This window comes from Humulus lupulus, chromosome 5 (genome assembly GCF_963169125.1).
Source record: "Humulus lupulus chromosome 5, drHumLupu1.1, whole genome shotgun sequence".
Classification (NCBI taxonomy): domain Eukaryota; kingdom Viridiplantae; phylum Streptophyta; class Magnoliopsida; order Rosales; family Cannabaceae; genus Humulus; species Humulus lupulus.
In genome coordinates this window covers 242,905,794-242,925,193 of record NC_084797.1, presented here as the reverse complement: position 1 = coordinate 242,925,193, position 19,400 = coordinate 242,905,794, and the positions used below count along the sequence as shown (strand labels likewise).

Genomic DNA, 19,400 nt, shown 5'->3' with positions numbered 1-19,400 from the left:
AGAAATAAAGGTTATTTATCCTAGACAACAAGAGAATCCTCTTTACTATGGACTATTGGGGTGAGCACTTATTATACTAGAAATAATAATAAAAAGGACATTTTAATTTTAATTTTCATTGCCTTTTCTTTTTTGGATCTATCATTTTCTACTCAATGTGATTGATAAATAATTTGGACCCACATGGCAGAATGAAACCTTCAAATTTCTAATGGTAGAGTTTGAACCACTTTCTAGGAAAAGAATATTTCTATCCCACTAAAATGTTATCATAATTCATAACCACCCTTATTGAAGAGTATAAAAAAAAAAGATTAAAATGAATGGCCAATGATTAAGGGGTCAATGCCCTTATTTTGTTGTATTGTAAGCTTCAAATGATGATATAAATAAATATTAGTCACATGGATCAAAATCACTCCTTGAGAAAGAATTCTTATTTATTATTACCCACTATTTTGCTCTTGGGCCATGGTGTTTGAGATATTTCAAACTGAATTTTGTGGTGAATTGTCTAATAGTATTATTGTGTAAGTTCAATGACCTTTTTAGCCCAGTATGAATTATATATATATAGGGTTTATATTTGTTTGAAACCTATGTTTTGATAAATTACTTTTTAGACTTTGTGTTTTCTAAAATAATTCAAATAGACCCCTAAACTCAATTTTGATCAAAGTTTTTTTTAACTAAAATCACAAATAATTTATCAAACTAACAACTCATAAATACAATAATTTTGCCTAAGAACTGTGTTATTATACTCAATTTTTTGTTCATCAAAATCAAGTTTAGGGGCCTATTTGAATTATTTTACAAAACACAGGATCCAAACAGATAATGAGGCAAAATACATTGTCATATAAACCCTTATATATAAAGACTACATAGTCAGAAACAAAGAAATAATACAAGCCCAAGTTGAGTTCTGGTTTTCTGAAGAGTTTTACTGTTCTTCAACCAAAAGGGTCTTCATATAAATCATGAGTAGAGTACCAAATATCAACTTATCATTATAAAGCCAAACTCACTCTTATAGCCAGAAGAAGCAAAGAAATACAACAAGTCCAAGGTGAGTTTTTTCTTCTTTTTTGATCTTACATGCATGGACTAGTATAAAGTTTTTCTGACCTTAGCTGAATTTTTCTTAATAATAGACAGTATATATATATATGCATATACAACTATGAAGATGGAAAATCAAGCAGTGGAAAAGAAGGAGATTGATGACAGAGATGAAGAGTTGGAAGAAAACTTAGAAGAAATCCAAGGAAGTGACCTGGGAACTCATGAGCCATGGACAAAGCAGATAACAGCTAGAGGAGTTATAGCAAGTACTGTGATTGGATCAATCTTTAGTATCATAGCCATGAAGCTTAACCTCACAACTGGTATGGTTCCTCATTTCAACGTCTCTGCAGCTCTACTTGCCTTTGTGTTCATCAGAACATGGACACAACTGGTTCAACGCCTTGGTTACCAAGCCAAGCCCTTCACTCGCCAAGAGAATACCATAATTCAAACTTGTTCAGTTGCCTGTTATAGCATAGCTGTTGGAGGTAATTGAAGCCAAAAACTATTGTCATTACTTTCTGTTCACTTGAGATCTCTTTAGCTTCTTCTTTGTTTCATGTTTTGTATATATAAGTGATAGGGTTTTGTTCCGAGAGAGGATGCATTCTGTTCATTCCACAGACTGTCAGATCAACTGTTGGATTGATCGGACGGTTATTAATCATCAAAATCCTAAGTAATATATATGTGTTGGATTGCAGGTGGGTTTGCATCATATCTATTGGGGTTAAACAGAAAGACATATGAGTTATCAGGAGTACACAATGAAGGAAACTCTGTGAATAGTACTAAAGAACCTGGCTTAGGTTGGATGACAGCTTTTCTTTTCTTGGTTTGCTTTGTTGGCCTTTTTGTTCTGATTCCTCTCAGAAAGGTACCTTTTTTACTAAATATGAGGATTGTGTATCTCTTTTTTATACTTAGTTTAATCTTGTTGTATTAAGTTCCAAAAAGCCAAAAATCAGTACTCAAAAGATGTCACTTGTCACAAACTATTCATATTATATTTATATATATATATATTTCTAGTCATGACTTAATAAAGACTAATTCAAAAACTTTACTACTTATTATATATAATGATTCAGAAAGTTATGTTAAAGTAGATTACATTTATGGACATGTGCTGTTTTTATTTGATTTACAGATAATGATAGTTGATCTGAAGTTGACTTACCCAAGTGGCTTAGCAACTGCTGTTCTCATCAATGGTTTCCATACTCGTGGGGATAAAATGGCCAAGTAAACTCCCCTCTTATTTCTATCTATACTTCTAATATTTTTAAAACTTAATAAATAAATTTAAAAAAAAAAACTGTTTATTTTCAGGAAACAAGTAAAAGGTTTCATGAAATACTTCTCATTAAGCTTCATTTGGGGACTATTCAAGTGGTTTTATAGTGCAAATGAAGAAGTATGTGGGTTCGAACAATTCCCTACTTTTGGGTTAAAAGCTTGGAAGAACACGTAAGTCTTTGTATCATTAAACAAGGGTTTATACGATTTTGAATTCATTTGATTTTTTTTAATAGTAGTTTGAATCATTCGTTTCAAATGATTACAAACAAGACTATATTTTTTGATAACTGAGGAAAAATAGTACCCCATTTCAACCGTTTGAATCCTTTCCTTTTACTTTTTATACTTTCTAATGATTATGGATGTAATTATTTGAAACTAGGGATGCTTATCCGATCGGACTTTTTTACTCCCAACCAATCCAATTCAATTGAAGGTTGGATGTTGGAAATCATCATCCAATCCAATCCAATCTAATCCGATTTGATCTAAAAATTCAATCAAATCTAATTGTAATTGGATTCGATTGGTTATTTTATCATTGGACCTAAATTTTAATATTAAAGAAATTAACAAGTAAAAAAAATACAAAAAACTAGACACTATGTAGTAATAATACTAAATTAAATATTTACAATTGTCACATTAAGTCCATTAATTTTTTATTAATAATGTGTCAAAACTAATAGCTAAAGTATTGTAATAACATAGCATGAAAACAATAACAATAACATCTCCAAAGTGCTAAGAAAAAAGATAGGAAAATTAAATATATTTATAAATAATATGTATATATATAAATAATATATATTTTAATTATAATTGGATTAGATTGGTTCCTAATTGGATTTTCATAGTCTTCTCCGTCATCCGTTCCAATCTAATTAATATCCAAATTTACAAATCCAATCCAATCCCATTGTAATTGGATATCTAATATTTTGTAATTGAATTGATTTTAATTGGTTCAGAGTAATTAGATTGGATTGGATCCTGAGTACCCCTATTTGAAATTGATGATCTAAAATAATATTAAAACAAAATATATAGGGACCAAAAATAGCATACCCTATATAAAAAATGTTGTTATTTGACACCTTAAGGTGTCCAACACCACATGAGATGACACCCTATGATAGATTAACGATATTCCATAATATTTATTAAATTTAAATGCGTGAGACCCGATATTAGATTGCACCAATAGCATTACGTCACCTTCTTCTGATATTGGGCACCAGTGATGCCCCCTAACAATTCTCTATAATAAATACAATTTTTCATTAAAACTAGTTTTTTTTTTTTATTCGGGCAGGTTTTATTTTGATTTTAGCACAACTTATGTGGGAGCAGGAATGATATGTTCTCACCTAGTCAACATATCATTGCTTCTTGGAGCTGTGATGTCTTATGGAGTAATGTGGCCACTTATAGGTAGACTTAAAGGAGAATGGTTCCCTGAAAGTTTAAGTGAAAGTGACATGAAGAGTCTTTATGGTTACAAGGTTTCAATATTTTTTTTTTAATTTTTTTCTCATCTCAACACTCAAAATTATTGCACCAATTTTCTTAGTAAACTCACAACTGTTATAATAGTAAGACTTTGATTTTTATTTTATTTTTTCTTTCTTGGCAGGCTTTTCTTTCTGTATCTCTCATTCTAGGTGATGGGCTTTACAATTTTGTCAAAATTCTTGGTTCAACATTCATCAACATCCATGATAGAATGAAAAACAAGGACAATACAGGTAATAATAATAATAATAAATAATAATAATAATGTCACGAACACAGTTATTAGAATCTTCTAATTATTCTGTTTATTGATATATATATATCATAAATAAATAATCTAATTACCATTAACATTAGTAAAATGATGAGTTGACTACTCATTATCTATACATAGAGAATGTTAGTTTTTATTTTTTATTTTAATTCTCTTAAAGATGTAGAGAAAAAAAAATTACAATTACTTTTATATCTCTTTATTTTTTTAAAAATAAATTAAAAGCAAAACTCCTCTATCTAATTCGTTAATTTTTTTTTTTCCCTAAAATTTTGTTGTTTTAGAGATAATTTCACGAAATAGTATCGTTTTCTATGAATGATGTCGTTTTTCTAGAAATAATGCCGTTTCTATAAAATAGTGTCGTTTTCCAAAAAAAAAAGTCGGTTTTCCCGATGGATGTCTTTTTCGTTTGTTGTTATCGTTTGTGATGAATTATGTCGTTTTTACAAAAAGATGTCTTCCAGACGGATGTCGTTTCTTTTGATGTTGTCGTTTTTCCGAGATAATGTCGTTTTTATAAAAAAAAGATCGTTTTAAGAAATTGTATGTTTTTGTTTTGTCTATATAAATTAATTTTGGCCTGACTTTATATTTGAGAAAATGGAGACTCGATTTTAGTCAACAAAATTTATAAGATCAATTTTTTTATTAGACTCGATTAAGTTCAAATATTTTTAATTATAAAATTAATTTTATTTATTTTTACGTACTATTTATTTTTAAAAGTATTTTCCCATGTTTGACATTTTTTTTAATTTTTAAAATCAGTGTACTCAATTCATCTTCATCTTCATCTTCATCTTCTTCGTGTCCATATTTTGACAGGCACAGAGAAGAAAAAGAAGGCAATAGAAGAGAAGCAAAACCAGATATTCTTAGGAGAAACAATACCACTTTGGGTAGCCACAACCGGCTACGTGATCTTATCAGGAATCTCCATAGTCGTCATCCCAATCATGTTCCCTCAGCTCAAATGGTACTACGTCGTCGTTTGCTACCTCCTCGCACCATCCCTCGCCTTCTGCAACGCCTACGGCACAGGCCTAACCGACATGAACATGGCCTACAACTACGGCAAGATCGCACTCTTCATCCTCGCCGCCCTCACCGGTAAACAAAACGGCGTCGTCGCCGCCCTCGCCGGCTGCGGCCTCATCAAGTCCGTCGTCTCCGTCGCCTGTATTCTCATGCAGGATTTCAAGACCGGTCACCTCACCTTCGCTTCTCCACGAGCAATGTTCGCCAGCCAAGTCATCGGGACCGCCCTCGGTTGCATCGTCGCTCCGCTGAGCTTCTTCCTCTTCTACAAGGCATTCGATATCGGAAACCCTAACGGTGAATTCAAGGCTCCCTACGCCTTGATCTACCGAAACATGGCGATTCTCGGTGTCCAGGGCTTCTCGGCCCTGCCTCGGCACTGTTTGCAGCTCTGCTGGGGATTCTTCGGCTTCGCCGTCGGAGTTAACTTGGTGAGGGATTTATCGCCGGCGAAGATCGGGAAGTGGATGCCGCTTCCGATGGTGATGGGAGTTCCGTTTCTGGTTGGAGCTTACTTCGCCATTGATATGTGTGTGGGGAGCTTGGTGGTGTTTGTATGGACGAAGATCGACGCCAAGAGGGCGGAGCTGATGGCTCCGGCGGTGGCTTCCGGTTTGATGTGTGGAGAAGGGATATGGATTCTACCGGCTTCGGTTCTTGCCTTGGCCAAGATAAAGCCCCCGATTTGTATGAAGTTTTTGAGCTCGTAGAAATAAGTGGGCTTTTAACCAAAAGAAATTGGGCCGTTTTACTTGGGCTTTTAAGGGACTTTTTCATAAATACCATTTTCTAGAAGAGGTATTAGTTCTTCTACAACAAGTTGTTGTTGTTGACTTCTTGTTGTTTGACCAATAGCTCAAAACTCAAAAGTTAGTTTTAGGGTTAAAAGATTAGTTGGAGAATAAAATTGCAAAAATAAGGGATAATCCATTACTTGATTTCTAATGATATGATTAGTTGTTTGTAACTAATCAATCTTTTTTGATCTTGAGCTAGGTTATTATAGGTCAATCAAATTAGAAGCTCTTGCATATTTAATGGGATGTTTTTGAACTTTGGTTCTTGGACTCATGTTTTGGATGTATTCTTATGAGGATCAATCCCTTCTATATATCTTTTTTCAAATTGTGATTCAATCACTTATAAAAAAACTAATCAAAATTATTTAAAATATTAATAATGATACATTAAAAAAACTAATAATGTTTTTGAACTCTGGTTCTTGGACTCATGTTTTGGAAGTCATCACATTGTTATTCTCTCAAGTATACTACTTTTTCTCCTCATTTGTTTCTCACATTGCTTCTGCTCCATAACTCATCCACTATTGAACTGATAATAAGATGCAATCAAACAAATTTTCTTTTTAACAAAAAATAATGTCATTAATTAATTAATTAATATAAAAGAAAGAGGTGACAAGAATCATGAATAACCTAAAAAAATTTCTATTCCTATAGTTGTTTTCCAATTGAGAGAATCCATAATGGAATAAGTTTCAGCCTTGAACCTTTGGTACATATTTGGTTTGGTCTATTTAGAAAGGAAAATGCTAAAGGCATCCATTTTGAAGATTAATTTCCAAGCTACAATAAAAACTTGGCTTCATTTGAGTTACAGTTTATTGAATTCCAAGTCTAAACAAAACTACAGAAATGTAAAAGAAACCAGCTGAAATAATTGAACAAAAATTTTGCAATATACAAATAACTCTTAGAGAAAGCAATCTTGGTTCATATATTATTGTACATGGACTCAACAAAGTTATGCTATAATACCTGCCAAAACATCACTCTTGTTTCGAGCGTAGATTGTGTAAACTAGGCGGATCCCGTCGAGCCATCCATCAAGGGATTCCCAAGAGTCAGCAACCTGAAGAATCAACGAGTAATTACAGAAAAGCGATATACATTAGAATTCGGAAGCAAGCATTTCTGCGTTTGAGGTGAGATAACTGTATTTAAACTGTTTAGTTGAGGAATCCGAGGTCAGTAATTTTCATACAAAATAGGGGACAAAAGAATGAGAAACAATTCCTGTTGTTTAGATAGTAACCTTAAGAAAGATAGAAAAGGCAAACTAAAAACATAAATTAGATGTCTTGAATGTAGGGTAGGGTCGACTCATTTTTCCTCTTGACAGCTAAAGCTATGGTTTCACTCAAATTTGTAATATAATGCCAGCTTGACCAAATATGTTCCGAGGAAAAATTAGAAGTCCACAATGTTGCCCAGATTCCTCGATAGTTTTTTCGTGACATTTTGTTTCACCCGTCAAGTAGATATACTTATTAGAAAGGAAGAAGAATAGGGAATACGTTCTACAAATAGCAACTCTGATACTCATAGTGCATCATTACGTATAAAATTTATAACATGGCAAGCTAGACAAGGCTTCAGGACCATAAGAACAAGTTCGAACTTTAATGTAGAAGCTAATTCTTACCAAAAAGACAGTTCCATGAACTGTATCAATGGAGAGGCCTGCACCAGGTGGTAAAGTCAGATCAGCACAAGCTGATACAGAAACAATATCTGGAACATCAACTCTGATAGATCTTTTGTCCATCTTTGCTGCATCGCCTGATATACCAGACATGCCTGTGGATCCTTGCTTTTGATCGCCTTTGCTTATCTAACGATGGATGGAAACATAGAAAAATAAATAAAATCAAATAAAAAAATGATCCTGAAAAAGAAAGAAGAATGATAAAAGAGAGAATGATTTGCACCAAAAGGATAGCATATAGTGCGGATATTTTTTTATTTTTTATATTTTGCGTAAGATATGCTATGGAATCCTATCATATTTATACCTGTTGAAGCCCTTCATGATTCAAAACAAACTGTGAACGTTTCCACTCATTATGAGGTGCAACTGGATTCCCCGCAGGTGGTGCAGTTAGATAACCAACTTTAAGATAGGGCAAAGGAAGCTGTAAAACAATTTAGTTCCCCAACAAGGAAAAATTACATCATTAAAATATGAAGAAAAGTAGATATGACCATTAAAATGTCTGGCCTGAATTAACAACCCATTCAACTAAAGATAATTATACACATAAAAATAAGAAATGAACGCAATTTTAATACGGAGGCGAGAAAATTAAGAGTCAACCGTTTTAGAATTACTGTTTCAGATGAAATCATGAAAGATCCGTTATATACACTAGGAGAAAAGATATGGTTTCTTTTAGTAAATTATTGTGAACTATCCTAATGACCAATTCTATGGCTGGGAATTTTTACAGTTTCTTTTCCCTGATCAGGGGTTACTAGTTTTGTGGATAATTAAGAATTAAAACTTCAGTGAGCTCAAAATCTACCCTTTTCTCGTTAATCAGCTATCTGTTTCAGCCATGGAGACACCGCCAAATCAGCCCCCAAGAAATATAAGTAACTAAAAGACTAGCATGTAAACTCAATGTAGAATTATTACAGAACTCAAACATTTACCATCTATATTATATATTTATACATATAAAAAAAAAACAAGTAATGCATAAAATCACTATCAGCCAACATTGTCACAAAACATGGTTGTGACCCCTACTTGTAGACTTACAAAGTCCTGACTCAGATAACAAAATTCCCACCATTTCCTTATATCATACGATGATAATAATGAACAGAAATTATGTATACCAGATCAAATTTAATAATTTACTTATATAGACAAAAAATGCCATAGTAATGAGACCTAAAAAAGGTTTTCTGATCAAGTAATTACCATGGAACGCACAAGCCGTAAGGCACTGCTATAAACCTGTACACAAAAACCAGAACATTAAAAAAAAAAACTTAGGAGAAAGTGAAATCAAAGTATATCAGTAAATCTACAAGAGACAGGAAGTAAAAAAAACAGAGAGCTCTTTTTGAAGTGATTATTCTTCACTTGGGATATTCAGATATGGCTGGATTTGACTGGATACTTAAAATTGAGTACACAAACCCATTATCAAAGAGAAAAAGATGAAAATTGTTTGCTTTAATGCAAAATAGGCGCTTGTAATCTAGATTAACAGAATCTTATCTGGTCAGGAAATTAAGGAAGGATGTTGAAAGAAAAAGAAATAATGTGGTACATACACCGTAATTTGGTTTCAATGCATGAGCAGCTGCAATGTAGATAGCAGATTGGCTGTACAACTCATTAGGGGAAACATCTTTGGGATTGCCAGATCCCCCAGTTCTTAGAGTATCCTCTGCTAAGCCGTACTGAAAATTAGAGTGACATAAGTTAGAAATAATACTTCTCTCAATTAATTAATAAGTGAGAGAATTTAGGCCTCTGATGTTCTCTGTAAATGTACTGTGCAAATAATGTTTATGCTATATAAACTCAGCAAGTAACAAACTAACCAGAACAGTTCCAAGGTTGTAAATTGCTCGGTGGAAATCAAACTGCAATTGAATAGCTGCACGGAACTGCAATAGAGGATAGCTTAAATGTATCATAGACCTCAATGATATGATGATATTTAATCGAGTGACATATAGATAAGAACAAAAAAGGGTTTGCTGTCTAACCACGCTGATGCCTTAAAAAGTGATTTACCTTACTAATGGCAGTTCTTACAATCGTTTGCTTTTCTCTTGCAGGCACAATTGCACTCAGTTCCTGAATTTTTTTAATTCAATAAAAAAAAAGTCAAACCTCCATGAACACTACTCAAAACAATAGAAATCCAAAATGGGAAGGGGTAATATCAGAGAGGAAACAAAAAAATGTTGATTTATAAGGCATGCATATGTAACCAAACATACCTGCAGAGCAAGTCCCCAGTTGTTAAGTGCCTGAAAATATCAAGTACAGTCAATGCCAGAGTATCAAGAAAATAGAATCCAAATATTAAAAAAAAAAAACCTTTGTTCTTTTCATTTTTGAAAATGCATTTCATAGTTCAAAATAGTTAATGCATTGACGGATCATTGTTAAATAAAAAAATTGCTCATACCTGCGGGCTGTTCCAATTGAGCTGGACAGCTTTTTCATAGTTTTTTGTAGCCTGCAAAAAGAAATCAAGAAAAAAAAAGTCATTAATAGAAAAACATTACCCTGAACAACCTCTCAAAGATTAAAAAAAAAAGAGACGAGAAGGTTAAAATGACAAAAGTATTAAGAGACTCAAACCTGCTTCCATAACTCTTCAGCTTCCTTTGTACGGCCGCGCATTTTTGCTCTATCAGATATTGCTATGGCCCAATTATAAAAAGCCTGTCCAGGGATACAACAAATAAAATTCAAATTAGTTGGACAGTTACGCAAACAATGGAAGAAAAAATCTGATTCGATATACATTAGTATATGGTACCTTCTACAGGTGCCTACTTTGTAATTTGCGCATATTATATACAATCATTGAATCGGGTTTTCAATTATTTGAAGCAATTATAGCAAGCAGGGACAAATGAACATATACAATTATTACAGCAAAGAAGAACAAGTGAGCATACATCATGGAGTGTCGGGCAAAGGCGGGTAGCTTCATCATATTTTCTGCAAGCTTCCTCAAGCAAAGCATCTTTAGAAGGTGAGGTAGAATCTGGACTAACATTATCTGCACTTTCCTGCATAATAATTGAGCATTCTGTAAACAAAGCAATTCTGCATTTACAATAAAAATAACAACAACAACAATAATAATAGCAACAACAACAATTTTCTGAATATAAATTTCTTCCCAGAGACTTTTTAATCACCGCATATTATTAGAATTTTTTTAACATATTTGATTTTGCCTAACCCATTCCATTTCATTCTTAAAGAATAAATGTAGACCATGCCCAGATCTCAATTCTCAACCAGCAGACAGAAAGAAAACTCCTCGTCTAACGTACTTCCTTTAACCTAGCAGAATCTATCGAAAACTAAATTTGAACATATTTCTTCCTTGTAATTCAAAGAGAACAAAGAAAGTACTCAAACCTGAAGAACCAATGCCCAGTTGTATAGTGCATCGTAATCTTCTGGATCTCTCTCTATTGCACTTGCATACCTACAAATTGTGTAAAGATTACAACTTAAAAAGATCAGGAGTAACAAGAAGTTATCAAGGGGGAGGAGAGAAGAGAACTAATTGGTTTAAGGTTAGCATCTCTTTTCTTATGAGAGTCCATGTACTAGTGATAAAAATAAATTAAAATTTTTCAGAGTAAGCCTATTTTATCGAGCATACGGTAGTGTCCTAAGAAAATATGTTATCCCATCTGAAGTACAAACAAGTAAGAAAAATAACAGCCTGGTAAAGTTAGAAGAGGGTGAGAAAACAACTAGAAGAAGATGATGATGATGGTACCTCTTGGCAGCAAATGTAAGAACTCTTTGGCGTGATCGACCTTCCTCGTCAACACCCGTGACGCTATTAATCAAATCCATTGCAGCATTGTTCTGCTCTGTGCTTTCTTGATGAGGGGTTTCTTGACTGTTCAATTTAAGGGAGCAAGTAGACAAATTTAACTCCAAAAAATATTTATGTTTCCACAGATTTTTTTTTATATAAATTTGTGGAATATTATAACAAAAATTGAACAAAACTTGAAGAGTTTCACCCTCCAAAAGATAAATAAATATACAGTTTACAAGTGTTTCTAAATCACACAAGTGCATTGAACTTCTATCTACAACTTTGTTTCCTGATCTACAACTAGCTCAAATAAAGTGACCCAAAAAACCAATTTTCACCAAATGAGAGTTTACTGATTACAAAAGCATTAGGGATTCCAATTCGACCAAGTTCTTCACGATCATAATGTCTTACAATTTAAACAAATTCCATTAAACTTACAAATTTTGGTACCCTATTCTCTAAGAATCAATCCTAAAATAAACAAATTTAAATTCAAAATTATTTTAGAATAAATGAAATGATAATTGGAGTAAGAACAGTAAACCAAAACCTGTAAGGAGATGATGTCTCATAAGCAGCGTCGTTCCCCTGATCAGTTTTGAGTCCATTAAGCAACTCTCTCATGGTGAAAGTTCGGTTCCCTTGGTCCTTACGCAGCTCGGGATACGCAATCTCCTGCGTGGCGGAGAGAGAGCTCTGGGCGTCGTCATTGGATCGGATCGTGGTTTCTCCGGTGGATGCGTCCAACTTGGGATCTGCAACAGCTTCCGGTTTTTGTTCAGGTTCAGGTCGCGACTCCGAATTTGATTCAGATTGTGGCTCCGGGGTCGGTTCAGGCTCCGGTTCCGGTTCAGGTCCAGACTCTTCAATTGGCAGCGGCTCAGATTCGAGTCCTCCGTTCTGCTGAACCGCTGGTTCGTCGGGGTGGTCAGACATTGTTGGAGAGAGAGAGAGAGCTCAAGCTTCGAATTGTGAAGCACTCGAAGACTGTTGAGACCTGAGCGAGAGAGAGATCTGTCTTTTCCAACAGACCAAACCAAACGAATAAATCACCAAATACTTTTCTTTTAAATAATAATAATAATTAATTAGTTAATTTTTATTAATGAATAATTAATCAATTAATTAAAATAATGATTTTAATTATTTAAATATCATATGACATTAGTTAGATTAACAAACATAAGGAGTCTTAATTAAACTATAATCCATTATTCACTTTCTTTCCTTTTTGCCTAAAATAGCTCTTTTGCTTATGAAAATAAATTATTGGTAATTTCATAATTCATAACTCTAAGTATTTTTTTTCTTATTTTATTTTTTAATTAAATTTATTTTATTGAAGTAAGATAGTTTGGTTTGGATTAGACTCTATAACAATTGGAAATGTAAAACTGAAGATCTATTTTAATAATAATAAATATATATTTATAATTAGTTCGAATTTTATAGTTCTTAATTTTTATTGGGACTGTGTTACTAAGTTAGATAATAAATAATAAATTAAATAGGTCAAACATGTTATATAGGTGAATTTATATTTTACACATTAATTTGAGTCTTTACATTAAATATGTCATAAGTTGCATAATTTATTTATTTATAAAGGAATTATACTAAGCATATTGATACATTAAGTATTTTATTTATTAACTAAATATAATATTAATAATTGTTAATCTAAAATAAATTAACAAATATATATATTGGAGAATTTTTTTTATAGGGCTTCACTTTAAGCTCTACCGGTAGGACTCTCAGTGTTCTCGATCTTTGAACAGTTTTCAGCGCGATTTTTTTTTATGACCGTGTATATTGTAGCTATTTAGAGCATCAGTGCGATTTTCAGAAAATTCTGAATAGTTTACAGTACCGAAAATTTGGTTCAAACATGTTGCACGCGTGACTAATTTTTTTTTTATGCGAGTGGAAAGTAACATGTTTGAACCTAATTTTCGGTACTGTAAACTATTCGGAATTTTCTGAAAAATTACAAGATGCTCTAAATAGCTACAATATACACGGTCATAAAAAAAAATCACGCCGAAAACTATTCACAGGTCAAGAAACACTGAGAGCCTTACCGGTAAGGCTTAAAGTGAAGGCCCTATAAAATAATTATTTATATATATATAAATATATGTAAATGATAACATAAAAAATGTCATGATTCATTTCATGTAAGAATGTAACTCATTTAGTAAGAATGTTAACAACTTTTATAAATATTTACCAAAAAGATATAAAAAACTTTAAAAAATTTACAAAAAACCAAAATTTTATTTTCCAAAAAATAATTATAATACTAATTATTATAAACACCACACCTAGCGTGATTATATTGCCTAATTTATAATATATTAATTTTAACACGAATTGTTACTCTAAATTATATGGCAATTCAATGTTTTCTTTCCATCCATTATTTATATTTGTAAATCAAAATGAAAAAAAAATTTATTAAAATTCTATAAGTACATCTATGAATAGTCCTCTCAAAAAAAATAAAATCTATGATGATTTTTTATTTAATTATTAGAGTAAAAATCTATAAAATATAACAATAAGAATTTATCCATTACAAAGTTTTTTAACCATTCCCTTTTCTTGATTTTTATTATAGTCCGAATGCAAATTCAAAACACATCAACCCTTTATTTTTTTAAATAATATACAAAATAAAACATAACAATTTCGAAGAGCCCTTATCAAATTTAGAATTGTATGAAAAATGTTTTTTTTTTTTTGACATATATGAAAAATGAAGTGTTGGTGTCTCAAAAGATATGATTTTTTTTTTGAGATTTTTTTTTTTTTTTTTTGAGATTGAGATTTTTTCTTAAATACATTTTATTTTTACTTTTTTTTGCTTTTGCTGTTGCTATTTAAAAAAAAATACAAACTTAAGTTTTTAAAAATACTATTTTCAAAATTTTCATAATTACGAAAATACGGCTTTTAAAAAAAAAAACTCACTGAATCAACTAAACATTAACAAAAAAAACCTAAATACAACATGAAAAAACTTTGAAAAGAACAAAAAGAAACTATAAAAAATTTGTTAAAAACATAAAATTGAAATTAAAAAAATGTTTAACTTTTAAAACATAATTTTTTAGCAAAAATTAGTATTTTATATAATTTTCCTTTTTTTTAACTAATTAAATATACAATTTCTATTATAATTGCTAGATCAATGTACTCATTCAACTATTTCTTGAGCCATACTTCTTACTTAAACCCTTCATTATTTTTGCACCAAAAAGAAAAAATTCTCAAGCGAATCAAATAAGATTAAGTGCAATTTCTTATTCGGTATGATTTTGGATAATTTTTTGAAGAATGAAGCCATTTTGGGCTTTCCTTTTTTCACCCCTATTATTCTCCATTGTACACATTTCAGTCAGAGGTGGGGAAAAATGTCAAAATTGTAGACTTGCTTTCCATTTTTGTCATCAATTGATCCTAAATGAACAATATGGTAAAACGAAATAGAAAAACATCAAATATTCTATTGTTACACCCAGATTTCGAGCCTTGAGAATTATAATCTCGAAAGCTGGATTCGTCAGGTGTGAACTCGCAATATCTAGAATACGTGTTCGCAACCTAGGCGCCGAATCTTTATAGTGGCAGTAACCTTGAAGATGGGGTAACCTCGAAGTCCTTGTAAGCTCGAAAGACAGACATCGGAGGGCGTCCATTTTCGGGGTGACTTCGGATCAAGTGGTTTGAGTTTGGTATCTGTGTGAGCTCGGGGAAAGGCAGCTTCAGTGATATTCATCCTTTCTGAGTTGATCTTGAGAAAACAAGGTAACTCGTACTTCATTCAGAGACTTAGACGGGCATGATGTTGATTGCTGATCTCGAACTACTTAATAGATCACTTGAAGAGACCCAGTCCATGCATTCAGGAAATATTGTTATTGTAACTTCCCTATAATAAAGGGATATTTATTAGTCAATTACATGCCCACATGCCCTCTAGTCTTCAAGGGACGTTTCCTTATATATATAGGAGTTATATATATAGGAGTTACAGGCTTTAAAGCTATTAAATTTATTAATATTTGGAATAACTTCTCAAAACGTATGGGATAGTATTCAGAGACTTCCTCTATAAATAGAGAAGCCGTGTATCATTCTAGAAGAATTTCCAGAGATTTCTTAAGTCTTAATAAAAAACTCGTGGACTAGGCAGAGTTAACTGCTGAATCATGTAAAAAATTCTCTTTGTTTTACTGTATTTTTTCTGGTCATAATTCCTTACGGTTTACGTGTTCTACATTTTAAGTTGACAAAAAACAGCGTCAACAACTATAAACACTGAATAAAAACTAAGGCAAAAAACAATGTAATGCATGGGCTCGCCTGGATCTCAGTCAAGTGTGTTCGTTTGCTGATCAACAATGGTGGAATCATTCTTATAATACTCATTTCCAATCAAGTGATGAATAAGGACACCGGCAGCAACACTAACATTCAAGCTTTCCACGGCCAAAAATGACTGAAAATCAGCAGCAGCAACAGCAGCAGAGCCCCCATAACTATTATCTGCTGTTTCGATATGTTCTTCTTGACCCGGGATTAAGTTGACAGGAACATTTGAAGGAATTTTGACTAGCTGAGTGCATGACCTTTCCACTAATGGCCTCAGTCCAGTACCCTCACTACCCAAAACTAGGATTGTTGGTTCACCTGGCACGACATCATTCAAGGGAATAGCTTTGGAAGAGACAGAACCGCCAAGAACTCGCCAACCATTTTCGGCAGAGGATGTTAAGAACTGCATCATGTTTTTGCAATATCTTAGTTCCATCAGTTCGACTGAGCCTGCACTTGCTTTACTCACAACACCACTCAAAGGGGCTGAATTCTTTGCGCATAAGATCACCCCTGAAGCTCCGAAGAAGTAAGAAGACCTGATGATTGCCCCCAAATTCTGAGGATCTGTGACCTCATCCAAAGCTATCCAGAGAGAATTCTTCTCTTCCTCAACCGATATGGGTTCCAGTTCTTTTATCTTAACCATCTCCAATGGAGAAGCATCAAGCACCAAACCCTGGTGAGGTCTATTATCTACCACCATGTTGAGATCATGCTTGGACACTTTATTTATGGTTAACCCAATTTTTTCAGCCATCTTCAACACTTTTTCAAACCCTTTCTTGTCCTTCTTCTTTCTATTATTACTACTCAAATCCAATCCGTCCTGGATGTGTAGTGCAAAAAATTCTCTTCTTCCAGCTGACAAAGCGGCCAGAACTGGACCAACCCCATAAATACCTTCACCAACCATCTTAGGCACAGATGATTCAGAAGCCTCTTTCCATGTCTTTCTACCCCAATCCTCCTGCTTATTCCATCTTCGAAACTCAGGTTTCTCATATCCATCATTTACATCCACCACTCCCCTGTACCTAGTTTTAATATTATTCCATCTCGAATCATCAACAGCCTCAGCTTCTTCCGTTACTTGTCCTACATTTTTTTTATACCATATGTCCCTAGAACTGTGTTCTCTTTGATCATCCTCAACCACGTCTACCTCTCTGTTCCTACTTTCTCTGCTCCCCACCAGAGAAGCAGCCCTTTTCTTTCCAAATTCGTCCGAAGAAGACTCACTACTCCTCTTCTCAAATCTGCTTGCCGATTCCTCCCAAGAAGACTTACTGCTACTATTATCTAACTTCCTGGCAGATACCTCCCAAGAAGAACTACTAGTCTTTGCAGGCGTTTCATTCACTATATTCCCTCTATTACCATTGTTCGAGGATAGCCAAGGGAGTTTCTTTCCAGCTCTTGGAAAACTACTCCGCTCATTAAATTTCTGAGCTGATGAATTTGAAAAACTTCTCCCTTTCATCAAAACAGAATGTCCAGTAACAGTTTTAAGCCAAAGCCCACCAGGAATATCCTTTGATTTTGCTACATTAGGGCAGGAATAAGTAGAAAAATTCATATTTTTTGTTCTGCAACCAGACCCAGATGGCGAAATAGTGAAAATGACCGAATCAGATCTTTGCCGAGGTTTTGGACGAGACCCAGTTGGTAAACTTTGGGGCTTTGGCGTGGAGAATAGTTTAAAGCAACTGGTTTGTGAAGAAGTCCTCATAGCCAATGGAAATGCAGGGGTCTTAGCTAAATTAGTATACATCTTGTATAGTTTTATTCTCAGAGACGATCTAAGAGCTTAAAAAAGCTTCAGAGAGAAAGAATTAAACAACCTGAATCGTAAGACACATGGATTAGAAGAAAAGAAAAGGTCACCATATGGGAAAACTATTATATTCAAGCTTGAAAAATCATATTAATAATAAATTTAATCTAAAAAGCAAAAAAAGAAAGAGGAAGAAAGTGGCCATTTCTTATTAAGTTGGCAAAAAAGAGCAGCACAGTTAGAATAGAGGAACCGAGGGGAAAAAAGATTAAAGGACTTTCTATTCAAACAATCAGCTAATTCGAAAGGCATATCACATAAAACACAACGCTATGGAATATTCATCCACGAAACTTGCTCAGAAATCAAACAGACGAGAAAATTGAAAGAAAAGAATTAAAAATGATTGTAAACAGAAGAAGCAAAACCTGGATCTGGACAAAAACCGCAAGAGGACTCAAAATGCTCCGGTGAGGTAGAATAGTAACCGAATCAATAGCATCCATACCAGACATTGTGTCTGCTCCAGCCGCTCAATCTCCCAGGCTAAGTAAATCCTCTGTTAGTGTGTGTGTGTATATGAGAGCATTAAATACTTACAAAGTATCCAAATTACCAATCTTAGATAGGATGAGAAAAAAGTTCCCAAGAAAATTGATATCAATTACACCAACTTGACAACTTCAATTAACATATTTTCACTCTTCTATCCAACACACAAACACACAACTTGCAAGTTTGATTAAACTAATCTGAACACAACATTAGCTTTCAATTTCATATTGTAAATTGATAAAATTTAGGATTAACCTTCATGTGAGTACTGTTAGAAACTTAAAATCCACGTTCCATAAATATTAGAATTAAAAAAAAAAAAAAAAAAAAACCAGAGTAGATAACCCTACATTATTCACAAATTCTAACTGTGGAGATAAACTCCTCTAATGTTAACATTGGAGATAATATACTCCTCTTGAAGAGAGCAGAACATAACAAAAACTGAAATGGATGTAATTTTGTGCTTGTGGGTCATTATGTTACCTGATTGATGACGTCCGGGCTGAGGAGAGAAGAGAACCACCGCGAGGGGAGGGGACTGAGGAGCACCACGGACGAACCCTTTGAAAGAAAGAAGACGAGGGAGAGAGAGAGAAGACCTCCGGCGAATGAACCTTGCACGAGAGAGAAGGGGCTGCTGGGGCTGAACGAGAGTGAGGCTGAGGCTGGGGGTGAGGGTGAGGGAAATGGTGGCTGAGGCTGTAACTTTAGGGTGAGAAACTGTTACATTTACTTAGTATTAAGTGGGTATGGTTATCTATGTTTATGTTTTTGTAAACTAGAGGTTTGGTACGTTTATAATAATACTTATTTTTTGAAACGGTATATTTTTTCCGATTACTGGTTTAAAAAATTTATTAGTGGAATGGTCTTTTGTAGAATGACTCAAATAGAATATAATAATACAGTTTTTAAGTAGAATAATTTTATTTTTGTTATAAATTGTTAGTTTGGTAAATTATTTGTGTAAAATCAAATTTAGAATTTTATTTGAACTATTTTACAAAACACAGAATACAAACAAACAAATAATGAAACAAATTACATATCCAAAAATGTATAAACTATTTTTGAAATCATAAGCTAAATTTAAAAATTAATAAATTTTACTAATTTAATCAATTATTCTT

General features: G+C 33.2%; 3 protein-coding genes across 9 annotated transcripts; 1 reads left to right on the top strand and 2 right to left on the bottom strand.

The window, feature by feature from the left end:
* Nucleotides 1-908: 908 nt before the first annotated feature.
* Nucleotides 909-6,274, top strand: LOC133778652 (metal-nicotianamine transporter YSL1). Of its 2 annotated transcripts, none has more exons than XM_062218647.1 (8): nt 909-1,072; nt 1,193-1,559; nt 1,776-1,948; nt 2,222-2,316; nt 2,404-2,541; nt 3,689-3,878; nt 4,010-4,121; nt 4,991-6,274. In XM_062218647.1, the coding sequence occupies exons 2-8, from the start codon at nt 1,193-1,195 to the stop codon at nt 5,911-5,913; spliced, it is 1,998 nt and encodes a 665-aa protein (XP_062074631.1). In that variant the 5' UTR covers nt 909-1,072; the 3' UTR covers nt 5,914-6,274. The 2 variants fall into 2 exon arrangements, with proteins under 2 accessions (XP_062074631.1, XP_062074630.1); XM_062218646.1 differs by having other exon boundaries at nt 1,158-1,559.
* Nucleotides 6,275-6,364: 90 nt separating this feature from the next.
* Nucleotides 6,365-12,596, bottom strand: LOC133778653 (protein HLB1). 2 transcript variants are annotated; one of them, XM_062218649.1, is made up of 15 exons: nt 12,103-12,596; nt 11,502-11,627; nt 11,132-11,201; nt 10,660-10,773; nt 10,337-10,420; nt 10,161-10,211; nt 9,970-9,999; nt 9,761-9,823; nt 9,565-9,630; nt 9,292-9,420; nt 8,933-8,968; nt 8,019-8,138; nt 7,649-7,837; nt 6,982-7,075; nt 6,365-6,535 (listed from the first exon to the last, which is right to left on the bottom strand). In XM_062218649.1, exons 1-15 carry the CDS (start codon nt 12,486-12,488, stop codon nt 6,528-6,530), a joined length of 1,566 nt encoding a protein of 521 aa, XP_062074633.1. In that variant the 5' UTR covers nt 12,489-12,596; the 3' UTR covers nt 6,365-6,527. The 2 variants fall into 2 exon arrangements, with proteins under 2 accessions (XP_062074633.1, XP_062074632.1); XM_062218648.1 differs by lacking the exon at nt 6,365-6,535 and having other exon boundaries at nt 6,754-7,075.
* A 3,176-nt stretch (nt 12,597-15,772) lies between these two features.
* Nucleotides 15,773-19,011, bottom strand: LOC133778651 (uncharacterized). Of its 5 annotated transcripts, none has more exons than XM_062218641.1 (3): nt 18,754-19,011; nt 18,141-18,271; nt 15,773-17,779 (listed from the first exon to the last, which is right to left on the bottom strand). In XM_062218641.1, exon 3 carries the CDS (start codon nt 17,707-17,709, stop codon nt 15,931-15,933), a length of 1,779 nt encoding a protein of 592 aa, XP_062074625.1. In that variant the 5' UTR covers nt 17,710-17,779; nt 18,141-18,271; nt 18,754-19,011; the 3' UTR covers nt 15,773-15,930. The 5 variants fall into 5 exon arrangements, with proteins under 5 accessions (XP_062074625.1, XP_062074627.1, XP_062074626.1 ...); XM_062218643.1 differs by having other exon boundaries at nt 18,221-18,271; XM_062218642.1 differs by having other exon boundaries at nt 18,141-18,258.
* Between the last annotated feature and the right edge of the window lie 389 nt (nt 19,012-19,400).

Bases quoted from the DNA above. Each gene is read 5' to 3' on its own strand.
- LOC133778652 (XM_062218646.1), top strand. From the start codon at position 1,187: ATGAAGATGGAAAATCAAGCAGTGGAAAAGAAGGAGATTGATGACAGA. The intron at 2,542-3,688 runs GTAAGTCTTTGT...TTATTCGGGCAG, and splicing joins TTAAAAGCTTGGAAGAACAC to GTTTTATTTTGATTTTAGCA. The intron at 4,122-4,990 runs GTAATAATAATA...ATATTTTGACAG, and splicing joins GAAAAACAAGGACAATACAG to GCACAGAGAAGAAAAAGAAG.
- LOC133778653 (XM_062218648.1), bottom strand. From the start codon at position 12,488: ATGTCTGACCACCCCGACGAACCAGCGGTTCAGCAGAACGGAGGACTC. The intron at 10,774-11,131 runs GTTTGAGTACTT...ATTATTATGCAG, and splicing joins ACTGGGCATTGGTTCTTCAG to GAAAGTGCAGATAATGTTAG. The intron at 9,824-9,969 runs GTATGTTTGGTT...AAAAAAATTCAG, and splicing joins ACTGGGGACTTGCTCTGCAG to GAACTGAGTGCAATTGTGCC.
- LOC133778651 (XM_062218641.1), bottom strand. From the start codon at position 17,709: ATGTATACTAATTTAGCTAAGACCCCTGCATTTCCATTGGCTATGAGG.